Raw genomic sequence first — 24,010 nt, 5'->3', positions numbered from 1 at the left:
TGTGTGAAGAATAATAAAACATCAAACTTTTAGCTCTATGAGTAGTCTTGTTAGTTGATTGGAATCTGCTAACACCCTTTATTGGACGATCTTTCAGCATTTTCATTTATTACGTGCTATGAAGAGCACCCAGTGAGCACCCAGTAAGCACCCAGTGAGCACGTTGTCACCTGTGCCACCAAAGACCCAGTTCCATTTTTAAAAGAATGGGTTTGAGAGTTCAGCATGACTTCAGGGAGGTGTCTTCTTTTTGTAAATCTTGACAGAAGCTCATTCCTGCTAACATTATGACACAGAAAAATATGAGAAAAGTAATCTGGGAAATATTTTCTGCCATGGGGTGAAACATCAATCCTGTTCTTATTAAATATTTATTTTATTGTTATTATTTTCTGTGCTGAATAAATAATATTTGCTCATTATTAATTACAGCACTCAGGGCCATTGATATTCATGGCATTTGGCAGCCACGACGTAGCACCCTTACCCAGCTCCAATGAATTTTGCCACTAGGCTGTGGAAATGCCACCCGCACTTAATGAAATAATCACTTCCCTCTCGCCGTGCAGGGGAACATGGCTTTGTCCTTCCTTTTCAGCTAAGAAACCCCTGTATAAGGTTTTTTCTCCCATATTTTCTTGGTTAAATTGATGTTGCCAAAGCCATAACCACCACCAGTTACCCACTGGCCCTGCTGGTGCTGGGGCAGAAGAAGTTCAGGCGAGTCCCACAGCCAAAATGCAGGGCCCTGGGCCCTGTTGTAGGAAATTCACATCTGGTTTGAGGTCAGTGCTCAGTCAGGGCACTAAGACTTCCTTTGTGCTGCTGCAGTGACATTTCGTAGAGCTGGAGAAAAGCTTCAGCAGCCACTTGTGTTCGGAGACCTCCGCCGGACCTTCTGCCTACGCACGCCTTGTCATTCTGGGAGCGAGGCAAAATTCGGGAAGTCTTCATGCAAGACAGCGGGGATTCTTACCAGAAAAGCTTTGATTTAACATGCAGGGCTGCAGCTTTGTGTTATCATCCTTTAGGGGTGTGCAGCAGCCAGCACCGTGGTGCTGAGCCATGGCACGCGTGGCATCGTGCTGGGTCGGCACCGCCAGGGCAGGGGGCAGCAGCCTGGCGGTCCTGCTGGAGGGCTGCCACCTCCAGGGGGATTCAGAAGGGACTTTTGGAGGCTTATTTCCAGGGTAATTAATTCTTCCTAAACTAACCGTGTATAAAAAATGCTCCTTCAGCCTGGTGGCACCTGACACTGCTGACTTCTTAACGCGCGCAAGGTTTTACTGGCTGGGACTGGAAATAATATGTCTGGAAAAGGGCAGAAACGGGCTGGGACTGGAGAAAATACGGTGAAACAGGGCAGAAAAAGGCTCTGGTCAGTGTCTGTCCATGCTGGACTGGCTGTGCTCCTGCTGCACACTCCCCACTTCGGGCAGTGCAGCTGCCTCCTGACCCCCTGCCCTTCAGCAGGCACCCTAAAAGAACCCCACTATTGATTTCTTCTCTGTTGTATCACATGAGAACTTCTTTAATTGATTGGGGGAATTCTCTGGGAGGAAAACTCAAATCCTAAGCACTCAGGGAAGCAGCTTGGTGAAAAGAAAGACCGCAAAAAGGCTGCCCAAAATCAGAGGCTGCTCTCAGCCTTTTGGCCCGTTTGGTCCTATCATTTGAGAAATGCAACTGTTGCATGGAAGCCTCGAATAATCACTTGGTATCGATACCCGGGGACCTTGGCAGCTGCACTGAATTACTTCTTGGTCACACCGCCTGGAGAAACTGCAGCTGGAAATGTGGCTGCAATCATGCCAGCGACTCGGATTGCAGGGGCTGGGAGCTGGGCTGTCAGCTGTGACAGCTTGCTTTTCCTGCGGGAATTAACCCTTGGGGCACTCCCTCCTCCTTCCCCAGGAGGAAAAACGCATCGTGATGTGATACTGGTCATGGTTCCTTCATGCAAACCTTTGATCGTATGAACAAGGCGGCTGGATCACTAAATGTGGACAAATCTTGCACCTCGCTGTTGCTCTGGCACAGTGGAGAGCTCTGAAGCTGCCTCCCACCTCTGCCACCCTCCACCTCCTCGTCCAAGGGTGATGAGGATCCGTGGGGTTCAGCGAGCCAACAGTAGGGAAATACAAACACAGAATGTGGTTGATGGAGGTGTAGAAATGCCAAAAAGTCTGATCAGGATCCGTCCCCAAGCAGCATCCAAGACTTCAGGAGGAAAATGACAGATTCCACGCACTGCTTCTGATAAATTTTACAGGTTGCCCTGGGCTGCTGGGAAACTATTTCCAGACACGAAAGTCACTGAGATTGTCTCCTTGTTTGTGTAGTGATGAGACTGATTTTTAAAACTCTTGCTTCAACCTCACAGTGCTGCCCTGTTTTTTTTTTGTTGTTGTTGTTTTGTTTTGTTTTGTTTTGTTTTTGTTTTTGTTTTTCAGAGGGGGAGAGCAGCATGCTTATTCTTTCTGGACACCACAGGCTGAGCGTGCAGCACTGCGGCGCTGCTCACTTTGTGCTTCCCTGCCTCTGGTCCCTCTGGTGGAGGAAGGACGTGTGTGTGCTGCTGCCACCACTCAGGTCCTCTCCTCGGGTACTCTTGGCTTCAGCAGCTCTAAACAACTCCCTTGTTATTACCCCAGGGTAATGGGAGCTTAAAAGCATCACAAATTAAAAATGAGAAGATCAAAAGTGCTTGCCCTTTCCATAATCTCTTTCTCCAGAAAGAGATTTTTTTTTGTCTAGCTGGCTCAGTAATCCTTTCCTATATAAAAACATCTTCAGTAGGACACAGGGGAGGATCACAAGTCCTCTTTCTGCAGCCCTTGCTGTACGAGGTGAGCGGTGACACCTCTGTCACCACGGGCCAGGTCCTGTCACAGCATCCAACATTCCTCCTGATTTATCCTCATCCATTCCTTTGGAGCACCCCCAGTGTCCTGGAGCAGGAGCTTTTGCAGCTCACCCAGCTCCCACTGATTTCCAGTTCTCCAACTGGTTGTTTCGAATGTGTCCCTTGCAGAGTCCTGCACACAAAGGAAAGGAGCCATTGATCAGACGGCTGGCAGCAAGTTTTACTTTTGATTTGGGACAGGAGAACGGGGTGTGACATGCCACCTTGGAAAGGCTGCTGTTGGCCCTGAGGGAGCAGTAAGGGCACAAAGCCCGGGGACAGGCACATTTTGCCTTTTGGACGTGGCACTGATAGGGTTCTGACACTGCTGCGTTTGATCAGGCGTCCGTAAAGCCGCCGTGACCCAGCTGGGGTTATTAAAATGGAGAGGAGGTGAATGTCAATGAAGTGAGAGGAATAAAGCACCCACGCGCATTGCAGGATGTGAGAGCATCTACAGCTTCCAGCTCTGACTGCTCCAGGGTTTGGGCTGTGAAAAGATGTGTCCCAGGCTGATACCTCCAGCCCTGGGTGTGCTTCTTGTTGTCAGACCGAGGAGGCTGTGGACATGAGGGATAATGAGCTGCAGGGAGGCACTGCTGCTTTCTTTCAGGTGTGCCAACTTTGCTTCTTGGGTTCTTGCGAAGCACAACGGCGACCATGAAATTATTTAAATGTCATCACCCGGGAACAAGCAGCCACCAGTCCTCTTGTCTCAGGTTAACCGCCCTTGGCACAGCAAATTTCCCTCTCTGAAGGGATGGGACCGGGTTCCTGATTCAAGCTCTGGCTGAGAACGGGGACGTTCAATCTCTGGAGCCTCATGTGTACCTGGGAATAATTCCCAGCTGGACTTCATCCCAGGAGGAGGCTGGAGGAAGACAAAAGGAACCGCCAGGAGCTCAGATGGCTCCAGGGTGCTCACAGCTTTTAGCAGGTGCTGGCAGCTCCTGTGGCCACGCCAAGCCAAGTGTCCTTGTGCAGTGGCCCATGGCACATCCCTCGTGGTACAGCACACATCAGAGGTGGCACTGTGTTATGTACACCTCCAACAGCACCTAGCTAATCCACCCCTAATTAAATATACCCAATTAAGATCTAAATTCCATGTGTTTTACTCACTTAGGTCCAAATTCAGCTAAGTGAATGTTTCATCGCCGAGATAAGGGGTTTTCTGGAGCTCTGCAGGAGGCTTTTTAATTGGCTTGCAAAGAATGACCAAAACACCGGGCTCAAAGCTCACACACCTCTGATGGTGCCCACCATCAGCCGAGGCTGAAGAGCAGCCTCCGATGTGGGAGCAGCCCCGCTAACCCCAACCAGGGGGGTACCTGGAAGCTTCGGGGCAGATCCCCTCTGTGCAAGGGCCTCCTGCCATACCCATGCCGAGAAATCCCCAATACAGGTTGCAAAACCAGGCTCTGGGAGCTCCGGGTCTCTTTTTGAGATACCGTTGCGTTATCACTGCCGTTTTGCCCTGCTTAAGAGGCTAAGATGATTTAGTGTTCGCCTTCAGATGCATGTGGAGTCCCAGCCCACACGCAGTTGCCTTTTCCTTGGTTTATCGAGATGAAAGTGCGGGGGGTGGGGAAATCCTGCCTGTTTGTGTCAAACTTGTTATTTCAGCAGCGGTACCTTGGGCTGTTTCTCACAACGTCTCCTTTGTAGGATGGCTGTGCTGGAAAATAGCGATGCTTAGGGGAGGTTTTTAGAAGCAGGAGACAACAAAAGGTGCAGAAAACCTTGACACTCGCCGGAAAGGCCAGGTAGTAAGGGGCACAGCTGCAGCCCAGCCTTCTCCACGCTGCTCCCAGCAGTTTCCAGAGCACATCACACCCCTCCCGGTGGCCTTGAGCTTCTGTTACAGATCTGATGTCAGGCTGCCTGACCCTACAGTGCAGGGGGATGTCCCCATGCAGTTCGTAAGGAATGGTGCACCGACATTCATTAAAAAATAATCTGGTCTTTGTTCCTACTGCCTCTGCCATCCCAAATCCACCTTCCTGGGAAGACGAATGCTGCCACAGCTTCTTCAGTCCACAGTTTTCTGGGGGAAATAAATTGGTTTCTTCTCCGGGTGTACTCCTTTCACCTATAATAAAGTGTGTTTTATTGTATCTGACTGGGCTAATTGCTGCCCTCGTTATGCTCGGTGCACAGGTCAGATAATCAATACACTTCACCATTTAAAACCAGTAGGACTTGTGATCATTTCAGAGCCTGTCTCCTAAGCTTAGGTATTCACAATTTGCTTGTTTGTTTGTTTTTCTCCCCGTGGCTGATTTGAATGACAACGACGTTGTTAGTAGCAGGTTTCTGACACTCACAATGCCTCAGGACTAACCCTGGGGCTCTCTGTGATAATCAAGCAGCGCTTCCCTCCAGCCAGATGATAGAGCCTTTGTCATCTCAGCTGCTGTCTCCTTCTCCCACCACTGCAAGCAGCAGCCTGGTGTTTGTTCAGAGGGACGTGGAGCTGATCCCTCCTGGTACCAAAGTCACGCTCTGCTCGGCGGCAGGAGCAAACCCCGGTCTTGTGTCCGAGGAAAAAAAAGCAGTGGCAGAACAAACTTCACCCCACAGCCGCTGAAGTCGCTGGAGGCTGCCAAGAGAGCACGTCGTCATCAGATGAGTCTCCCCCAAAGCTTCTTATCCTGCTGTGCTGGAGCTTAGCACTAAGCAGGTCCCGCTCCCAGCACAAGTGTGTGTGCGCCCTGCTCCTGGGGCTGGCCAGGAGCCCCTGGCAGGAGGTGACACGAGCCTGTGCCTCCTGGTCCCACTCCTCCTTCTGGGCAGGAGGCAGCAGGGAGGGCTCAGAGGGTGAAGGAGGTGGCTGGGTGCTTGTGGCTTTGCTGTTTGAAGCTGAAGCAGCCTGCCCTGCTTGTCTGCACGTGGGGCTGGGATGTCCCCGGGGAAGCTCTCCACGCAGGAGGTGCTCCCCTGAGCACTTCTGCAAGCAGCCAGGTGGGATTCGTGCACAAACCTGACTTTAAATGCCCATAAACGTGCATTTTAAGGAATTCCTTGCCTTATCCCCCTGCCTGAGCTTGTCTTCCCCGTGCACTTTAGCTGACAAAGTTTATGGTAAGAACCATTGCGTTTTAGCTTAATTCGGGGCTTAATGATGTTGGGGTGAGCGAGCCAGCATCTGCACGGGGTAGAAGGTGAGGAGAACATGTAGGAATGGGGGAAGAGATCCCGATTCCCATCTCCTAGGACGCCCTACAGGCTCCGTGCCCTACATGCACAGCCTGCCCAGCACCCCCCCTGCCCCAGCACCCACCGAGCACCCCTGTGCAGCGGGCTGCCCCACCGGGGCGACCCTGCAAATGATCATTATCATGCAAATAAATCCAGGGGGCACTCGCAAGGGGTCGGCGAGCTGCCGGGCCGCGGCGCTGCCGGGCTCAGCCCCGGGGAGGGCTTTGGGGGGGGCGGCAGCAGCCGAAGGAGGGGGCTCGGGGGGCGCGTCCCAGCCCCGGCACCCGGCGGGACGGGAGCCTCCGACGGGGAATCGCCCTTTTTAAGCAGTGGTCCCTCTGCCTCCCCGGCTCCTGGAGGGGCTCCGGCAGCCTCTGAGACCTCCGTCCGTCTGTCCGTCCGTCTGTCCGCCCGTCCGTCCGTCCCTCCTCCTCTTCCCCTCCCGCCCTGCCCGGCTGCCAGCGGCGGCTGCGCTCCGTGCTGCGGGCGGGGGCGCGGGGAGCCGCAGGGCGGCGGTGGGGCTCTCCCTGTCCCCGTGTCCCTGTGTCCCCGTGTCCCTGTCCGTGCGTCTGTCCCTCTCCCTCTGTCCCTGTCCCTGCCCCGGGGCCGCGCTCGGGGACCATGGGATGCTGCACCGGGCGCTGCACCCTGATTTTCCTCTGCGCTCTGCAGCTGGTAAGTGCCGGAGCTCCGGGGGCTGCCCCAGCCGAGCCTCCCCCTTCGTGCCGGGAGCGAATTTGGGGGTGCCGAGGGCTGCCCGGGCCGGGAAGGGGGCAGTCGGGCTGGGACGAAGCCCCCCAGGTTGGGACGAAGCCCCCCGGTGCCCGGGGTCGGCAGGGGAAGGGGCGGTGGGGGCAGCCCGGGGCTCGCTGCGGAGCTTGTTGGTGTTTAAACCTCGGGGAAACGTGGGTTCGGTTGGTTTCTTGGTGGTTGCTTTGGGTTTGGTTGTTTTGGGTTTGGTTGTTTTGGGTTTGGTTACACTGGATTTAGTTGCTTTGGATTTTGGGTTGCTTTGAGTTCGGTCGCTTCGGGTTTGATTGCTTTGAGTTCTTGTCGCTTCGGGTTTGCTTGCTCTGGGTTTGCTTGTTTTGGGTTTGATTGCCTTGGGTTTGGTTGCTTGTTTGTTTGCCTGCTTGCTTTTTAACTCCTCGATGTACAAGTTTGTGCTTATCGACTCCAACTACACAACCCAGGCGTCCCAGCGGGCTCGGTGGCGATGCTCAAAGGCAAAGCAAACTTAAGCCGTGCCCAGACCCACTGGGTCTACATCACCCTGCATGGGATGGGGCTGCGCAGGCTGAAAGGGAATTATTTCAGCCAGCCTCGCGGTGGTGTGCTCATATCCGACGTGCTTCCATGTCCATTTATTTAGGAATAAGCTGCCTGGTGTGTCCCTTGAGGGGTCCCCATCCCTCTGCACACGCCGGTGGCAAACAAAGGTCTGGCTGTGCCGAGCCCTGCGCACCCCGCCTGGACCTGAGGGTACCCTTCTTGTCCATAGCTGAAGGCTCCAGGGCTCCTCCAGCATTAAAAAGGAAATGACAGCGTTCCTGTACTTAATTTCATGTAGATCTCCTGAATTTGCTTGATTTTGGAGTGCTAGGGGTGTGCAGGGAATGGCAATCTTTCTTCTAAGTTGTTGAAGAGTGAGCTGGAGCCAAGGGGCGAATCCAGCTAAAACTCTTTGTGCTGGGGTCGCTTGCTGTTACAGCAGCTTGTTTTCTGCCAAGAGGCAGCGAGCAGGCACTTGGCTGAAGGTGGGAGAGCCTCTCATGAGAAAAAATGGGAACCTGCTAGTTTTCTGCCCTAAATGAGAGGGGAGCAGAGTAGGAATACCCCCGTGAACTGTGAGCAGCACAATCGCAAGATGTGGATGGAAGATTTGACTCAGAGTTAAACAAAACGCAGAATAGAAGTTTTTCGCACAAAGCGCCTCCCTCGGCATATTTATGAGCGGCTTGAATGGCCGGGGAGTGTATTTAGTCTCCTGGATTATTTCTTTTGATTTCTCACCCGTGATCACAGAAGAAAGAAGCTGTGCCCTGTATTACGTTAGAAATTGGCATCTCCACCCTGACTGTCTCTGAACCCCATCACCATGCCATCCCACTTTAAGGCACACACTCGCATACACCGGAGGGAAAAAAAATGAAAAAGAAAAAAGCCACGGGCTGCTGGTGCTGTTCTTATTCCTGACAAGCGTGGGAGTTTTTTCGTATCCAAGATACGGGGACAAAGAACCCCCAGCATTTTATTTTCCTTAAGACCCTCCTCCTGGAAGAAAAGAATCAGTTTGGCTCATTCTTAAGCAAGTTTGGATGCCTCGGCCGTGGCGATTTCCCATGGCACTCGCGGGGTGAATTGGTAGAGCTGGAAAAATGTGAACTATGGGGAGGGAATTCCTGGAGCTCCGCTCCGATGGGGGTGAGGTCAGGAGATCCTGGCTGGTTCCCAGCAAGTGCTTGGGTGAGGGTGAGGTCCAGCCTGGTGCTTTTTTTTATTATTATTAATTTTATTTTAAGTGATGCTTGTCCGTAAGACTTCGCATCATTTCCACATCACTACGGCCAAGTGACCTGCAGGACTCACTGCTGCTTGGAGTGGGCTCTGCTGAGACAAAACACTGAAGCAATCAGGCCAAGATCATCAATAAATTATAACGACGTGAACTTCCTTTGTTCCTCTCGTGTCTCTGCTCTGCTTCATTTGATACTTTGAACCCTTCACAGTCTTTCCTGCGTGTTGCCAAGCTCTGTGCCTCCCAGTGCCGAAGTCCCCGGGGTGAAACCCTGGCTCCTCTGTGGGCAGTGGAGGTTTTGCCTCTAACTTGAACAGGCAGAGCACTGCAGCTGTGGCATTTCCCACTTCAGTTCTGCAGCACAGCCTTGGGTTTCTTTACATATTCTCATGTCAGTTCCTCCAGGCTTCACAGGGGCTTTTTGTAAACAATGAATGGAAACATGAAATAACACCCCCTGCCCCAAAAATGAAACAGAATTGGCTTGCGATGTGGTTTTTTTTGCAGTTTGTTTTATTATGAGGTGCAAGTCGCTGAGTTGGTGTGGGGGGAAGTGTTTGCAAACTGCAGTTTCAATGTTTCCCTGGGGAAAAAGAAACAACAACAAAAAAAGCCAAAAGCAGAAAACATATTAATCGCTGCTGTGTGCGCTCCCCAAACAAAAAAGTTTGTGATCCCGTGGCAGAGCAGAACAACTTGTGAATTCAAGGAGCTGCTACACAGCACGAATACCAACGAGATCCTCAGCCCCCCACGGGCTGAGCGCTCGCGGCAGAGGCGAGCGGAGCCGAACGCGGCCGGCTGCAGAAAATCAGGGCTGGCTCCCCAGCGGTTTGCTAATCAAGAGGGGGAGAGGCGAGGCTGTAGTTTGAATAAATAATTCGCCGTGTTCCAATTTTAGGTTATTGTTTCCTCGCAACGTCCACCTTCGGCTCTCGCTCCTGGCTGGTCTGTGCTGGAGGGAGGCCACGAGGAGGTTGGGGCTCTCCTTCCCGTGGGTCCTGCTGTGCGTTGCTGTCCCAAATCCCTCCCTTCTTCCCCGTCCATCCCTGTCTTCAGCAGAAGTTGGGGTGAGCAGCTAAATTGGGGCCACCCCATAGAGGGGTTTGTCCTCAGCCCCAGCACAGAGGAGGGCCACGAGCGAGGTGCAGGGCTGTGGTAGCCCAGAGCTCGAGGAGTAGGTTAATAGCTGCTGCAGCCTCCCACCCCAGTCCCAGTGGTGAAAGGGTAACAAGAAACACGTGTCTGACCCCATTGCCGTGCTGGCCAGGCCTGCAGGGGGATGCTCTGTCCTATTAATTTCCTCCGGTGTTGAAATACCCAAGGGTTTTGTCACCGCTTGGTTCTAGCACCTCTCCTCCAGGTGCTAACGGCGCCTTCAGCACCTTCGCGCCCTCGCTAATCCTGCCCAGGGAAAGCCCCAGGCAAGGCTGAAAAGAGACTGCAGGCCTCCCCATGAGCAGAGCAGCACCCGGATCCTGCAAGGGATCCTCTACGGGGGTTCAGGAATATCCCTCGTAGAAATTAGGGTTGGAAAGGGCTTGTCAAGGGCAGGCGTCCACGTGGTTCGCAGCCAGCAGGGCCACGGGGCTGCAGCCTGGGTCACGGTGAGGAACCACAGCTGGGGCTCAGGCAGCGAAATATTTAAAAAAAAATCCTTGATTTGCTTCTTTCCTCCCCGACAGCCTGAGATTGCACCCAAACAGAGTGTTTTCTAGAGTACTAAGCGATCGTGTGCTGAAGGCACTACGTGAATTTATTTCCACCAAGCTGAGCATGGAAAAATTCCCTCCCTCCCCATGCCCTGTCCCAATAAATCAAACAACTGCAGTTTCTTTACATTCTGTCCATGGATTGAGAGCTCAGATGCCAAGCAAAGCCTGGAGACAATTTTACAGATACATTATAAATCCCCCTAGAATAAGAGCTTCTAATGGAAAAAGTGACTAACACTTCAAATGAGCGCAGAACACGGCGCCCTGGGACGGGCCTGCAGATTGAGACTAACCAAAAGTAACTATATACCTTTATTTATTTATTTTCTTCTGCTCCTTCTCCCTCGCTCCCTTCTCGGCAATGCCTTTTTAATCTCTTGCAGAAGGGGGTGACCAGTGCTGGAAAGTATTTGGAACCAGCACAGATCCTTCCCTAGCTGCTCCCTCGTAACTGGAGCGGTCGTGGCGGCTTGGTCGAGATGCGAGGCGATGGAGAGCACGCGAGGGGTCGGGGCAAAAGGGGAGAAAATGGGCACGTGGGGTTGCACAGAGCGTCTGGGAAGGCAGGATTTGGGGGAAAAAAGAAAAAAAATGAGTTAAAATGGGTGGATTCAAGCTGGTCAGTGCCCCTGGGTCTGCAGGAGGGAGGTTGGCAGAGTGTTTTCCTCTCCAAGAGGCAAGCGGGATGGCGGTGTTGGCATTTTGGGGCTGCGGAGGTGGTTTTCTCTCCATCCCAGGGAGATTTTGAACGGGAGGCAGGGTGGGGAAAGCAAGGCCCATCTCTCCCCCTCCTTCAGCTGCCTCCGGAGCCGGGGCAGTTGGATGCATCTCCTGGGGGAGCCCTGAGCCCGGGCAGCTGTGGCACGGCTGAGCACAAAGCACTGAAGGCGAGAGCAGGTGCAGAGGGAAGCACGGTGTCCCTTTGCTCATCATGCTGATCAGGCCCACTCCAAAATTGCCTCGCGCTCTCCCCAGCTGTTTCTCTTCTCCAGGTTTTGTGCTTAGATTGCAATCCCGCTGGAGAAGGGACTGTCTTTTGTGCATACGCACAGCACCCAACACCGTGATGGCTCGATCCTTTCCTGAAGTCCTTGAACAATACTCCGGGCTAAATAATAACATAAGTCTAAGGCTATATTTGACAGATGCTGTCTTCTCCGTGTCTGTTCCAGACAAAGGAAAATTAAAGCTGTGCCAATAATAGAGCTCGTCAGCATTTTCCACTGATGCTGACTTTCAGTAGAAACCTGGGGATTTGACTAAATGAATATTTTCATGAGAAGTATCTGCTTTCCATAGACAATTCCGAGTTTTTCTCCAAAGTTTTGGCCAGAATATTTTGGCAAAAAATCAAAAATGTGCTGGCAAAGGCTTGCTGTGCTGGCGAACATTTTTAATTTTGGAGTTGTGGGGCTTTTCTTACAAAAAGTTGAATTTTTGCATGCGGAGATCTTTTTTTTTTTCTTTTTCCTGAACAACTGGAGTCCGTAATGGTTCAGCACAGCGGTCTGAGCCCAAAAGCAGCACAAGGCGAGAGGGGTTTGGGGTACACGCAGGGTGTTTGAGGCAGCCCGTGCCCGTGTTCCCCATCGCGGTGGCACAGCCTGCACGTGACTCACGGGAGCCAAGTTGCTCTGTGCCCTCTATCCAAACCCATCTAGCACTTTCAGACCAGGACTGACATTTGGCAAAGACCAAGCCAAAAAGCAGCTGAGGGCAGGGCTGGTGCTGGTCAACTCTTCTCGGACCCCCAGGGCTTTATTTCGGCTGGTGCGCTGCATTTGCCCGACCACGCTCTGTGGTTTTGCCTCCCCTTTTTTCTCTCCCCGAGCCCCGGGGCCACGCAAGAAGCAAAGGAGCTGGTTTTCCCCCAAAAGGGAGCCTCTCCCCTGCCTGGTGTGGGGCTGAGGGGCCGGGAGAGCTGCGCCTGCCAGGGGCCCTTCCCAGCGCGGAGCTGACGTTGCTCCATTGTGTGCTAATAATATACGGAAACGCGGCTCGTTTTGGCCGGGGTGCAGGATGGAGCCCTTCCAAGAATCTGCTCCAGGGGCCCTCCAGTAGGAACTCTTGGAGAATAAGCTGGATAACAAAGGCCAGATTGTGATGGCTTTTCCTCCAGGAAAACCCTGGAATAGCCTATCGCTTTCTGAGCACTTAAGAAAACGCATATGATTTCGCGAGGTCTGAGTGCCCCAGCTGGAGCTTTCCCTTCTCCCATTAACAAAGCGTTGGGTTTGAGGTCGGTAGAACCAGACCTTTCCTTGTTATTAAAAAGCAGAGATAATTTATGATTTAACGTCCCTATGGTTGTGGGGTTCCCTTTGTCCCCATTCCTCCTGGGCTGGAGCAAATGTGGTGAGCAGACCTGGCTGCATTGGTTGTGTCTGTGTTGAGACTTGGTAGGAAGAACATTTTCAACAAAGTGGAAACTTTTTTTGTGTGTGTCAAAGGCAGTGCATTCTTTTTCCATTCCCCATATCTAAAACACAAGTTTTTTGTTTTTGTCTTTGTTTTTTTTTAAAAAAAAAAAAAAGAAAAAAAAAAGAAAAAAAAGAAAAAGGACATTTCTTGCAAATACTCTGGCATTTAGCAATGTTTGCTGAAGATGATGGGAGTTTTATTGTGCCAAACCCCAGCTGTTTTGAACTTTTCAGAAGTGTTTTCAAGCTTCTGTCAAAAAAAAAATTGAGAAGTCTCACCAAGAAGAAGTTTTGGTTTTGGTGTTTTTTATCGGAATTTTGAGGTCTGAATATTTTCATCTTCCAAACATCTCTGATGTCATCACGTTGGGAGCTCCGATGTACTTCCTAAGGACTGGGGCTTAAGGGGAGAACTTCTCAAAAAGAAAGCACAGGCTTTGGGGTTGCTGCAGTGCACTGGCTCGTTGGGTTGATTTGTTACCTGTTTATAGGACACTGCTTTTTGGTCTATTTGTTGTTGAAGGAAACTCGGTGAATAACACCCAGTAGAACTGCCAATCTGAGATATTTTATAGTCCTTCAAAAATCATATTATGGCTCTTAAAGTTCACGAGATCTCAAAATAAGAATAAACGGCTCCTGCTTGGCTTGTTTATGGAGCTGTGGTAAGGGTCACAATCTTATTTCATCTTCTTCTTGTTGGGGATAGCAGCAATGGTTACAAAAGCAAGGATTAACAGCAGTAAAAAGAAGCGAAGCAGCACTAGTAAAGTAATAACAGGAAAGTGGTTATTAGCAGTAGGGATGAGAAAAACTGAAATCACCAAAAACCCGTTGAGCTGGGGTTTCAGCAGGGCTGCTGCTTCTTGCAGAACTGATTTCTGTGTGGATCACACCGAAGCTGGTGGTGATGTCCTCTGGCTCCTTGCTGGGACAGAAGTTTTATTTCGCTTCGTGTTCCAAGTTTCGCAGCCTGGAGAGGAGCGAGCGGCAGCTCTCTGCTGAGGGAAGGTCTGTGGATCGTCTCCTGACTTCCCTGCAGCTCATTAACATCGCGGTCTTTTCCAAGGGATGCTTTCTGGTCTCATTTCCGCACGGATTTAATTGCCATTTTCCTCCTGTCTGCGGCTGGTTCTCAGCACAGCTGCTCCTGTGGCAGGACGTTCGACACAGATATGTTGTTTATCGGGGAAGCTCGCATCCCAGATTTTCTCTCAAAGGTGCGGATTTGTGGAAATGAGGAGAGAAGCTCCTCTAATCCCCCTTCCTCCTTCCTCCCGGCTGCTGTGCGGATGAGTCTCGCTTTGGTAATTGAGGTGTCAGATTCCCTGACACCTTTCGGCTGAAAGGCTGACGGTGTGGAAGCAGTGACCTCCGCTGCCATCTGCCACAGCTTAATGAAAATATACTGTGGGAATCAAGACAACAGCTTGCCTTCGTCACCTGCGTGAAGGAGGCAGGCGTCAGGAGTCGCTGTGCCAGCCTCCTTCGACACCTCTCAGCGCGGCGCTGAGCTGCCCGCCTGCACCCTGCTCTCCCAGGCCAGCAAAACATCCACTTTCTTCTGGAAATTTTCTTCTCTGGCTCTTTGATGCAGTGCTCAAAGCTCTAGCAAACCAGGAGCATCGTCCTATTTCTTTCTGCAGGCACACAGATGCCGGTTTGCAGAGGAATTGAATACCACTGAGGAAAGTTTGGTTCAAGTTCTCCTCAGAAGCTAAGTATACTTGATAAAAAATGAATCACGGTGCTCAGATCAATACACAACTACAGTGAATACACAAAGCCTGGGACACTGCCTCCTGTGACCCCTTTTTGGGCAACAGGGACCTGTCCCTTGTCCCTGGTGACCCTGACAGCAGCCTTGGGCCCATTACAGTGCCTGGTGCTGAATTATATTTTCCAAGTGCTGTTCTCTGAGACAGTTCATCTGTAAGCAGCGTCTCAGCTGAACAGGGAAGGTGAGATAGAGGACACTGACGGAGGGGACGGAGTATTTTATTACCCACACAGAACTTATAAAATATGGAGTGTAACCTTGCATGGAGCTCTGTAGGGTGTGTTCATCCATCTCGGATAAACAGCCTCACCACAATTAACAGTTTGTCACTGTCTGTCCTCAGCTCCACCAGAGAACGATCTCTGTGGTAACAGCTCTTACTCCCAGTACCAAGAAGGTTCCCCCACCTGGAGATCAGGAGGAAGCCAAACCCTGGTCATGCTTGGTTTTGTTCATTCTTGCAAGGTTTGGACATTATTTCTACATCTTTACAAGTTCAGCAGCGAGATGATTTTTCTGTGGAGGATGTGTGGCAGGGCCTCCCGTTACTGCTGCCATGGTGCAGATATTCAGCAGCTCCTCGCTCCATGCCACGGGGCTTGAGAGCTTCCTTGCTCCTCTTCAAAGATTCTGTACCCTTGACACAACATCAAGCTGGAAATTGTCCCGTTTTTGTGAAGGCATGAAGTCCAAATCCCAAAGAGATGGACGCAGTCATGGACGCACAAACCAAACCAAACCAAACCAAACCAAACCAAACCAAACCAAACCAAACCAAACCAAACCAAACCAGCCTTTGCCTGCTTCCTCAGAGGGAATTACTGCGTGAAGCTGGCTGGAGAAAAACTCGACATGAACCAAAGACCCTGTGACCCTCAGCAGGACAGGACAGAGCTGGCCTGGAGTGCCTCTGTGAGCTGTACTTACAGTCCTGGAAGAACCAGAGCTCATATGTATGTATTTATGAGCTGCCAGGTCCAAAGAGGCAAGGGCATGGTCTTGCAGCTGATTAACCCTGTCAAGAAGGACTGACATGTGAGCCCTCGGCCTTGGGTGGGCTGTGGCACTTCCCAGAACCCAAAACGTGGGTTCTGGGAAACCCCAAACACCCCTGGTTCGACTGCAGGGCAGAGGAGCAGCTCTCACGGCACTCCCCTGGGGGACTGCGAGAAGAGCGGCCAAGTCTCTGGCCAGATTTGGAGGCTCTGTGCTTTTAGATAGCGCAAATATCCGAACTACTGGCTTCTTACCCACATCAAACCCAGTTCCTAATTTCCCATGGCTCCTGGTAATCCATCAGCAGCAGATTTCCGTGTGCGAGACGAGAACGGGCTCTGACAGGCGGCTGGCATCCGCACCTCCAGCAGACAACGCGCTTTTTGTGGGCTCATTGTGGGAACAGCCATACACCTGCTTAGATTGTATACGTACAGAATTAGGGGAGAAATCTGATTATCCTAATTACTCAGAAATGCTAAATATGTGCAGAATACATTTTGGCTAATTAGGCTAGGAGGCTGCTGGCTGTTCGGGTGCTGGGGGAGTGTAGCAGGATCTCGTGGTGGGTCCGTTTTGTGCCCTCTGCTTTGTGAGAACACGGAGAAAAATGAGCATGGGGGGTTGGAGATGGCATTGCCAGCCTTAAAACTAATTACAAAGCTGGGAAAGGGCAAATCTGTGCCACTTTTCAGGATTCTGGGTCTTCGAGTTTCCCATCTCATTATTTGGAGAGGAAAGATTCAAAGGAAGGATGGGGCTGCCTCGCCATGCACACAGCTGGGGAGAGCCTGTGCACAGCACCTTCTCAGACGGGTCTTTTCTGTGTGCTCTTTGCTCTGTGTTTGTGCAGGTTCTCAGCTGCTCTCAGAAGCCTGAGGAGAAAGTGCTGGCAGTTGGTTCTGGGAATGGTGCTGCTTCGTTTGCCTTTCACGGGCTCTATTGCACCACAGAAGCTCACAGTAGAAGAGGTCTTCTGGCCCCAAATGTGACTGCTCTTCCCAGAGGTGCTAGGCAGGGCAGTGGGAGGCTCTTGCTGAGTACATCCATCACTGAGGTGTCTAGATCCTGAGAACCGGGCTGGTTCCTCCACCTCCATGCTGGACATATACCCAGGGACACCACGATGCTGCATGGGAGGGCTGGTGGGCTGCAGGGTCCTGCAGGACCTGGCACACACACACCTTGTAATACTCTTGGGTCCTCCAGTCCCCACAAATCTCTGCCATCAGAGCCCAAACCCAGATCTTCTGGATATAAACAGTGCACAAACTACATGCTCATCCATCCTTGTGAGCCATGCATGCTCATATCTTTAAATAAACCAATGTGGTTTTTATTCCCTACCTAGCCAGAGGCTACCATCTACCTCAAGCTGTTCTGGGAAGGCGAACTTTGCTGCTTTTAAGTCACCAGCCGTATATTTTGGGTGCTCAGGATCAGTTGTGCTGCCAGATTAAAACATTAGCTGTGAAGTTGGCTAGGAGAAGTTACAGGAGCACTCGAACTTCCAGGGCTGCCACTGAACTAGTTTAAAACTGGGTTGTGTGACAGCCTGAAAGAACAGATAGGGGGATAGAAAAACTCTGCCATGGCTTCAGACAACAAAGCCTGTGTCTCTCCTCTGATGAATAATGGCTCTTTGTTTTATGCCTCAGATGACAGGGCCGTTACAACTGCTGAGAACTATTCCAGCGCTAAATATATGGCTGCGTAATAAAGGCTCTGCAATCTATGAACTGGGGCTGAATGGCTACTGGAGTGAATCATTTAAAGTGCGATGAATTTCTGAAGCAGCTCATGGTGACAGGAGGCGGAGGGGCAGTAACCTCGTTTTGCAGATCGCCCTGCCAGAGGATGCTTTCCTAGCGTGAGACGTAACCCAGGTTTCACGTCTGCCAAGTTTTTCCCTCGTGGTGGCTCCCAGGGCCGCGGGAAGTTCCTCACTCATTTTGGGCACTCACCCACAAAGGGCATTTCAGACAGAGCCCCGGTGTTGGGTGGTGACATACTACATGGATTTTCTAGCAGAAATCCTGGAAAAACAGCGCTGGCAGACCAAGTGGGAACGGGAACGCAGCAGCAAGTCCCTCATTCAGCTCAATGGGATTTTGTTGGACCACGTCAGAAACTGTGATAATCCTGAGGTGCTACATTAAGGAGGATAATGCTGTTTTTTACCCCAGTGGTGTTTGCACGCTGGTAGGAGAGGGGATGCATGGGTGCTGTTACCTCTTAAATTAGCTGATTTCTCCTCGGAGCCCTGCCAGATTAAACTTCCCTGAAACAACCTAATGTAGCGACGAGGATTTGAATTTCCATAATGTGGATTAGCACTCTTCTATTTTAGCTAATCCGTGCAGGCAGACCTCTGCAAGCAAGAAGGTGAAAGCACGTGAGCGAGGCGATCGGAAAGTTTGCAGCGGAGACAAGCCAGAGACGCTGCTGCTCCTGGGACGAGGAACCAGCTCCGTCCCCCACGGGGAGCGATACCCGCAGCAGGGAGGCAGGGCCACGTGTGGACAGAGCTTTTGTAAGAGATGTTAATAGAGGGCAAGTCTTTGTCCCCTTTCAGGGCTGGAGGAGGCAGAAGTGCTCACGGGTGCCCTACTTCAGAGCTGCCACCCCGGCAAGGTCACCAAACCGGCACGGCCGAGACTTGCTGCAAAAGAAGCGAGCTGCCAAAGTGGCATCTATTGAGCGGGCTTGTTGAAAAGGAGAGGGAGAGAAAAAAAAAAAAAAGAGAGAGAGAGAGAGGGAAAAGAGAAATTCAGCTCTGCTGTTGAATAAACCATGAGCTCAAGTCAGCAGGGGAGGGTAGGAGAACATCGTGCGAGGAGCGCAGCCGAGGAGGGGCCTGGCGGTTGAGGGATGCTCCTGGATGCTTAATTGGGGAGCGGGCTGGTGGGGGACCAAAAGACGCCCCCGATAACACGGAGACTGCAAAAAATCCAAACAAATCGGGTAGCACAACAGACAAGAGAAATTATGCTGGTAAGATAAACCATGGCCGAGTGACGCTGCACAAACGGCCCCACGGAAGAACGCCGCTCTTGTCTCAGCCGCCCTAATTGGGAGGCCGGGCAGCGGGTGGCGAAAGCCCCGCGTTGCACATTTTCCCTTCCTAATGAGGCCCATCCGCCCCCTCCCCCAAGAGCAAAATTCCCCCCAGTCCTATTTAGCTGAAAGGCCTGGTTTCAGTCCGCTTTCCCCCAGCAAACTCATCCTGGCAGGAGCTGCGTTAAGGAGGACGAGGAGGAAATGATAATAAATCGAGGACTCGCTCCCGTTTCACCTTGGGACGAATCCATCCCATGGGGGGACTCGGGAAGGGTGCTAAGAGGACGGACGGGGTTGCTGCTTTCCTTTTGACGCTTGGTCATGTGGAAAATAACCCCATTCCAGGCCTCGCTCAAAAGGGCTTTCCTTTTAAAATAATGCTCTTTAAAAGGCGCCGAGTCCGTATTTACGCCGTCAGAAAGGCAGCAGCTCGCCTCCATCAAAGGGAGCGTCACGGGTCTCGTTTCATCATCTGCCTGGACTGAAACGCCAAAACAAAGGGATTGCAGCACAAAAAGTAGTATGGTCAATGCCATTACTGCACGTCAGAGAACTTGTTAAATCTCAGTGTTTTTTTAAGCACAATACCGTATTGCCGATAAATCCCCGATAAGGATCTTCTGTCTCACTGAACTCCTCTCAAGCACAGCGTAGCCGACACCTACAGGAACACACGGTGTGGGGAATGGTGGGCACGAAAACCTCGAGCTGACCAACTTCCACCATGGCTCCTTCTCACATTTTGAAGCCAGCACCCTCTGGTGCCTAAACCTTCCACCATCTCCACTGTGCTTCACCCTTACTCGTTTAATCTGTTTGAGCAGTTTATGTGTCTCTGTTCTCCTGCTCTTATTAGCTTAGGGAAAAGAGAGCTCTCTTCCCAATCCATAATGCCCATGGGGAGGTTGCAGCTGGGGAGGAAACTCAGGGGACCTGGCACCCAGGGAAACTCCAGGACCACACCACTGGGGCCGTGCATGGGTTTCAGCAGCACCGAGATGTGGCTGGCACCTCAGGAGTCCCCAGCCCTTGGGTCATGGCTTTTCCTCCTCAAGTGGCTGCCAAAATGAAGCATCCCTAGAGTGCAGGTCTTGAGGGAGGCGAGGGAAGCTGGGTTTGTTACCTGCGATTACAAAAGTAATTAATCCATGATTTAAGCAGGATTGATTTCCTCCCAGTGAAGCACTCGGAAGATGAAAGTCAACAGTGATCGATGCATTTTTTAGCTACTCCATAGAAGTGAAGTTGTTTGTGGGGACTGTGGTTATTGGAAAATTCCTGCAAGACCCCAAAAGCCTCTGCCAGTCCCTATTTGTAGCAAAATGGTCGTTTGCCTGTTTGTTCCAATTTAAAACCCTTCCTATCAAAAGCATTTTACTGAAACCAGAAGCTGGACTGTTAAATGGGTTTCATTTCCAAAATACTCTTTTCTTCCCGATGCTTTCTCATTTCGGGCTTTGATGACAGGCCTGGAAGTTTCCGAGCACATTCTTTAGGGGAGAGTCGGTCAGTGTGCACCGATACGGATTTTGGAACTGGGGAGTGGCTACGTCTTCTCACAATACAATTTCACAAGGGGAATTTTCCCTGTGTCTGCTTTTTAACTGAAATAAGCACATTTTCATTTTAGGTTTATTATTATTATTATTTTTGGCAGAGCATAAACAACAGAGTGTTAGTAGAGATGATTAAAACTCGGCTGTCTCAGTATGGGTGACTTTATCCTGATGACAGCATGCCTGAAATGCAAGCGAATCACTTGGCACGCTCGTGGCCAAACTCCTAAAACACCTCCAGCTTCTAATTTGTCTGAAAACTTTCTGCATAGTGTCATGACGTGCAGAGGGAAAAGTCTCCGGGGTCAGATTTGATATATAAATCCAATCACTTCTGTGGCATTAGCTCATCTGCTCTGTCCTGACTTCCCAGCTGTTCATTAGACTGAAGTTACATCCTCTGACCACGGAGGGCAAGGTAAGGGTAATAGCTAGAGCAGGCAGCAGTGGGGAGCCTGAATTGACTTGGCATCCTTTGCTGGGACTTGCTGAGCACCAGGACCCCACAGCAGGGCTGAATCTGGGGGGATGCAGGCCTGGAAGTGGGGTGAGAGCTCCGCTTTGTGAACTTGATGGTGAGGGACAGGGTGAGGGTCTGGTGCTGGGACCAGCACAGGAAAGTTCCCAGCCTAAAATGAGACCTCTTGTAATCCTGATGGGCAGGCTGGCAGCCAAGGAAAACACCATTACAATGTTGTTAGGGTTCCTGCTGATGCGTTAATATGAAATATCAAAGATTTTGTGCAAAATGAGGGGATTATTTCTAATTTCACTCCATAGCTGGGAAAACAGGAGGTTAACACCTCTGCGGCAGCACTCTGGGGGAGCAGAACGAAACGCAGGAGATGGATCCTGGTTTGTCCTATTCTCTGTAGGATCCAGGTTGTGTCAGTGCATCCGTACCCGGCCTCCGTGTTGTTTCCATGGGCTTTTCCCTCCTGTTCCTTGGGCCCAGATCTCACGGGGTCCTGCCGCACGTGGCTCCAGCTGGACGGACACCACGCTTGGCGTTAGCAGATGCTCCAGCGCTGAACAAAGCGAGGGCTTCTGTCTTCTTCAAGGAGCTGCTGCTCATGGAGTCACAGCGAGGCAACAAGCAGCACGTGTAGCTGCTGGCAGGTGGAATGGGAAAGCTATAAAATCCTGGGAAATCCAGCCCTTCGGCTTCACTTGTCTTTCCCTAACCCCGCAACTTCACAGCTAGGTATTAGGAAGCAGAAGTGCTAAGAGGACTTCTCTGCGTCCTGGTGGGGGAGATAAAATCTTCATTGCCTCTCTGCTTTCCATGAGAAACAGATGCTCTATGAAAAAAAAAAAGGGTCTGCTTGTGCTGTAATTACTAGTGGAAATTTCTGGGTGGCCGTGCTGTCTCCCCTCCTGCTGCGGGATGACTACAAATGGGCTTTTCTTCGCGGAGCGGAGTCGCAGCAAGACCATGGCAGCTCCCAATTTCCTCGATTATTAATAATAACAATATCATTTGCTTTCTCCCCTATTTCTCAGCCACCCTGCACTTCCCTTTTAATGAATTCCCTCCCCTGGCTGCAGACTCGGCAGTGACACCAGCCTGATTTGTAATGTAAATAGGCAGCCCAGCGTAAAGGCGACCTGCAAGAGCACTGCGGGGCTCTAATTATAATTTTCATTAAACTCCTTCTGTTTACGAATATCCAAGCAATCTGGCATTGCGGCAGGAGCAAGAGGAAATTAAAGCAACACTACCACTTAGCTAAGGTGTCGGGGAGGGGGGGGACCCAGCTGTTGAGCAGAAACCAAGACAGGGCGCTGCGCTTTCCTGCGGGCGAAGTTGGGAAGAGTTATTCCTGCTCTGGCATCCTTCCCCTCCTGAGCTTTGCCCCGGCTGCAGAGCTAGCATGTGTTTTCCCTTCCGAGGCCCTGGCTGTGTTTTGTGTGTGATCCCTTCGTGACCTAATTAAGGGGCTGAGCTGCTGCAGCCCCAGAGCTGCGTGCAGGGGGACAGCGGCTGCTGGTGCGGCTGGAGCGGGACGGGGAGCGCAGGGAGCTCCGTGCAGCACCACCGAGGTCCTGCTGGTGCTTTGCTGCCCTACACGCACACCAGGAAACATCCTCGTGCTCCCCTGGATGAGAAATCAGCTTGAGGTGCTCCCAGAGAGGCATTTTTTTCATTTCACAGGGCACACTAAGCCTTGCTGAAGGGAAAGTGCTGCAGGTGCCAGGCATGAGTGAGTCTTGTGCAGGGGACACCAAATGTGAGCAATTTTGTCCCTTTAGCTAAAGCTGGGAGATGTTCTCAGAGGAATTCGGATACAGCAAGTCTTCCTTGGGCTGCATGTGGGCAGGATGGGGAAGAAATGAGCTTGGCTTTTCAAGCCTGAAGCAAGAGTTTCTTCCTCCTCTGGGAAGCTGCCCGTGGCATATTTAAGGCTATAAATCAACTCTGGGATAACCAGAGGGAAAGTAAAATTGCAGTTCACAATAAATGCCTATAAAATAGCAAGGATAGCAATAATTTTGTCTAAACTGGGTGAGCCCAACTGGTATCTCATGAGCTTTATACGCCCTGGGAGTCTTGGTCCAACCTCTGAATGGCTTTGAAATCTTTCTGGTCCACCTGGGGCTCTGCAAAATGTTCCCAAACTGCTGGTCCTACATGTAGGAGACTCCAGAGAGCTGCATGGTTAGCATCCAAACAGCCTTGTGTCCTGGGCAAGTCCTGGCCATGTGCCTGCTCCCTCCCTCCAGCAGCAAAATGCCACAGGAGGTTGATATCTGTCTCTTTTAGCTGAGCAGATCGTGTTTAAGATAGCAATTCAGAGGGTATAGGGTCAGTCCCTATAGCTAACAGCAGCCCCTTTGCTAATTTTCAAGTATTTGTATTTTTTCCCTGCATCCCTGCCAGGCAAACAAACCCAAACTTTGGGCAGCCTTCCTGGCTGAGCAGAGGCGGAGATCACGGACTGTAACGCCCTGTTGGTAGGAAATAAATCTCTCTATTAGAAAATTAAATTCCTGCTGATCTCCAACGCTGCTCTGCCTCACAGCCTTTATAGGGTTTAGATGGCTTCGTAAATGGTAGCAGATCTCCCGAGGGAAATGGCTGGGGCGTTAATGGCATGTCTTTAATAGACTTCGCTCAACAGTGAAATTCGTGCTACTGGTGGGAGAAGGCTCCCCTCCAGGCCCCTTCTTAGGGTCATTGGTGTGAGGTGGGCTGGGGTAGGGCTGCAAGTCCTGCAGCAGGAGAGGGGAACAAGGCTGCCACGAGCACAGAGCCCGGGGTAAGGCTGTGCCTTGCAGAGCAGCTGGCTGATGAAAAAGTCAGGCACTTGTTGAAGGAACTCATTATTTTTGCGTCTGTTGGAAGCAGTCACATCCCCTTTGTTCCAGTGCCCCCTCTCTGTTGCAAAGCTGGAGAGCCGAAGCAGAGCCCTGAAACTGCGGGAGGAGAAAAAGCTGGGGGCAGGGGGTCTTGTGGGCACAGCAGCTGAATCTAATGATGTTTGGAAAACTTAGGTCTGAGTGTTGACATAGGTTACAAACCGAACGAGTTTGTCATTCTTCTCAGAGCGCTTTTTGCCTGGCTCACAAAGGCACCTGCTTATTAATTTGGGCTGATTGCTAATCTTGGCAATCAGCAATCAGAGCAGTGTGCAGCACTTCGATGCTATCGGGAGGCAGGAGCGCAGGGAACGGCGTGGCTCTGGTTTATGATGCTGCTGTGCACAAACCGGGGCTCCAGGTGAAACCAAGAGGCTTCTGCACCGCCTCGGTGCCGGTCTCATCCCTTGTGCTCACCGAGGATGGAGGATGGTGCCTCTCCTGGAATGCTAAGCAGCATTCAGGCATGTGGGGCTGCATAATCACAGATCTTCGCAGC

At 51.3% G+C, this 24,010-nt stretch overlaps 1 protein-coding gene across 1 annotated transcript in view; it reads left to right on the top strand.

The window, feature by feature from the left end:
* The first annotated feature begins 6,603 nt into the window (after positions 1-6,603).
* NKAIN4 (sodium/potassium transporting ATPase interacting 4) overlaps positions 6,604-24,010 on the top strand; it is a 47,117-nt gene continuing 29,710 nt past the window's right edge. The window contains exon 1 of the mRNA XM_084296496.1: positions 6,604-6,781. Within this exon, the coding sequence (XP_084152622.1) occupies positions 6,728-6,781 (54 nt within the window). The 5' untranslated portion in view covers positions 6,604-6,727. The remainder of the gene's footprint in view (positions 6,782-24,010) is intronic.

This window comes from Netta rufina, assembly GCF_964035555.1.
Source record: "Netta rufina genome assembly, chromosome: 16".
Taxonomy (NCBI): Eukaryota; Metazoa; Chordata; class Aves; order Anseriformes; family Anatidae; genus Netta; species Netta rufina.
This window is presented reverse-complemented; position numbering and strand designations above follow the sequence as displayed.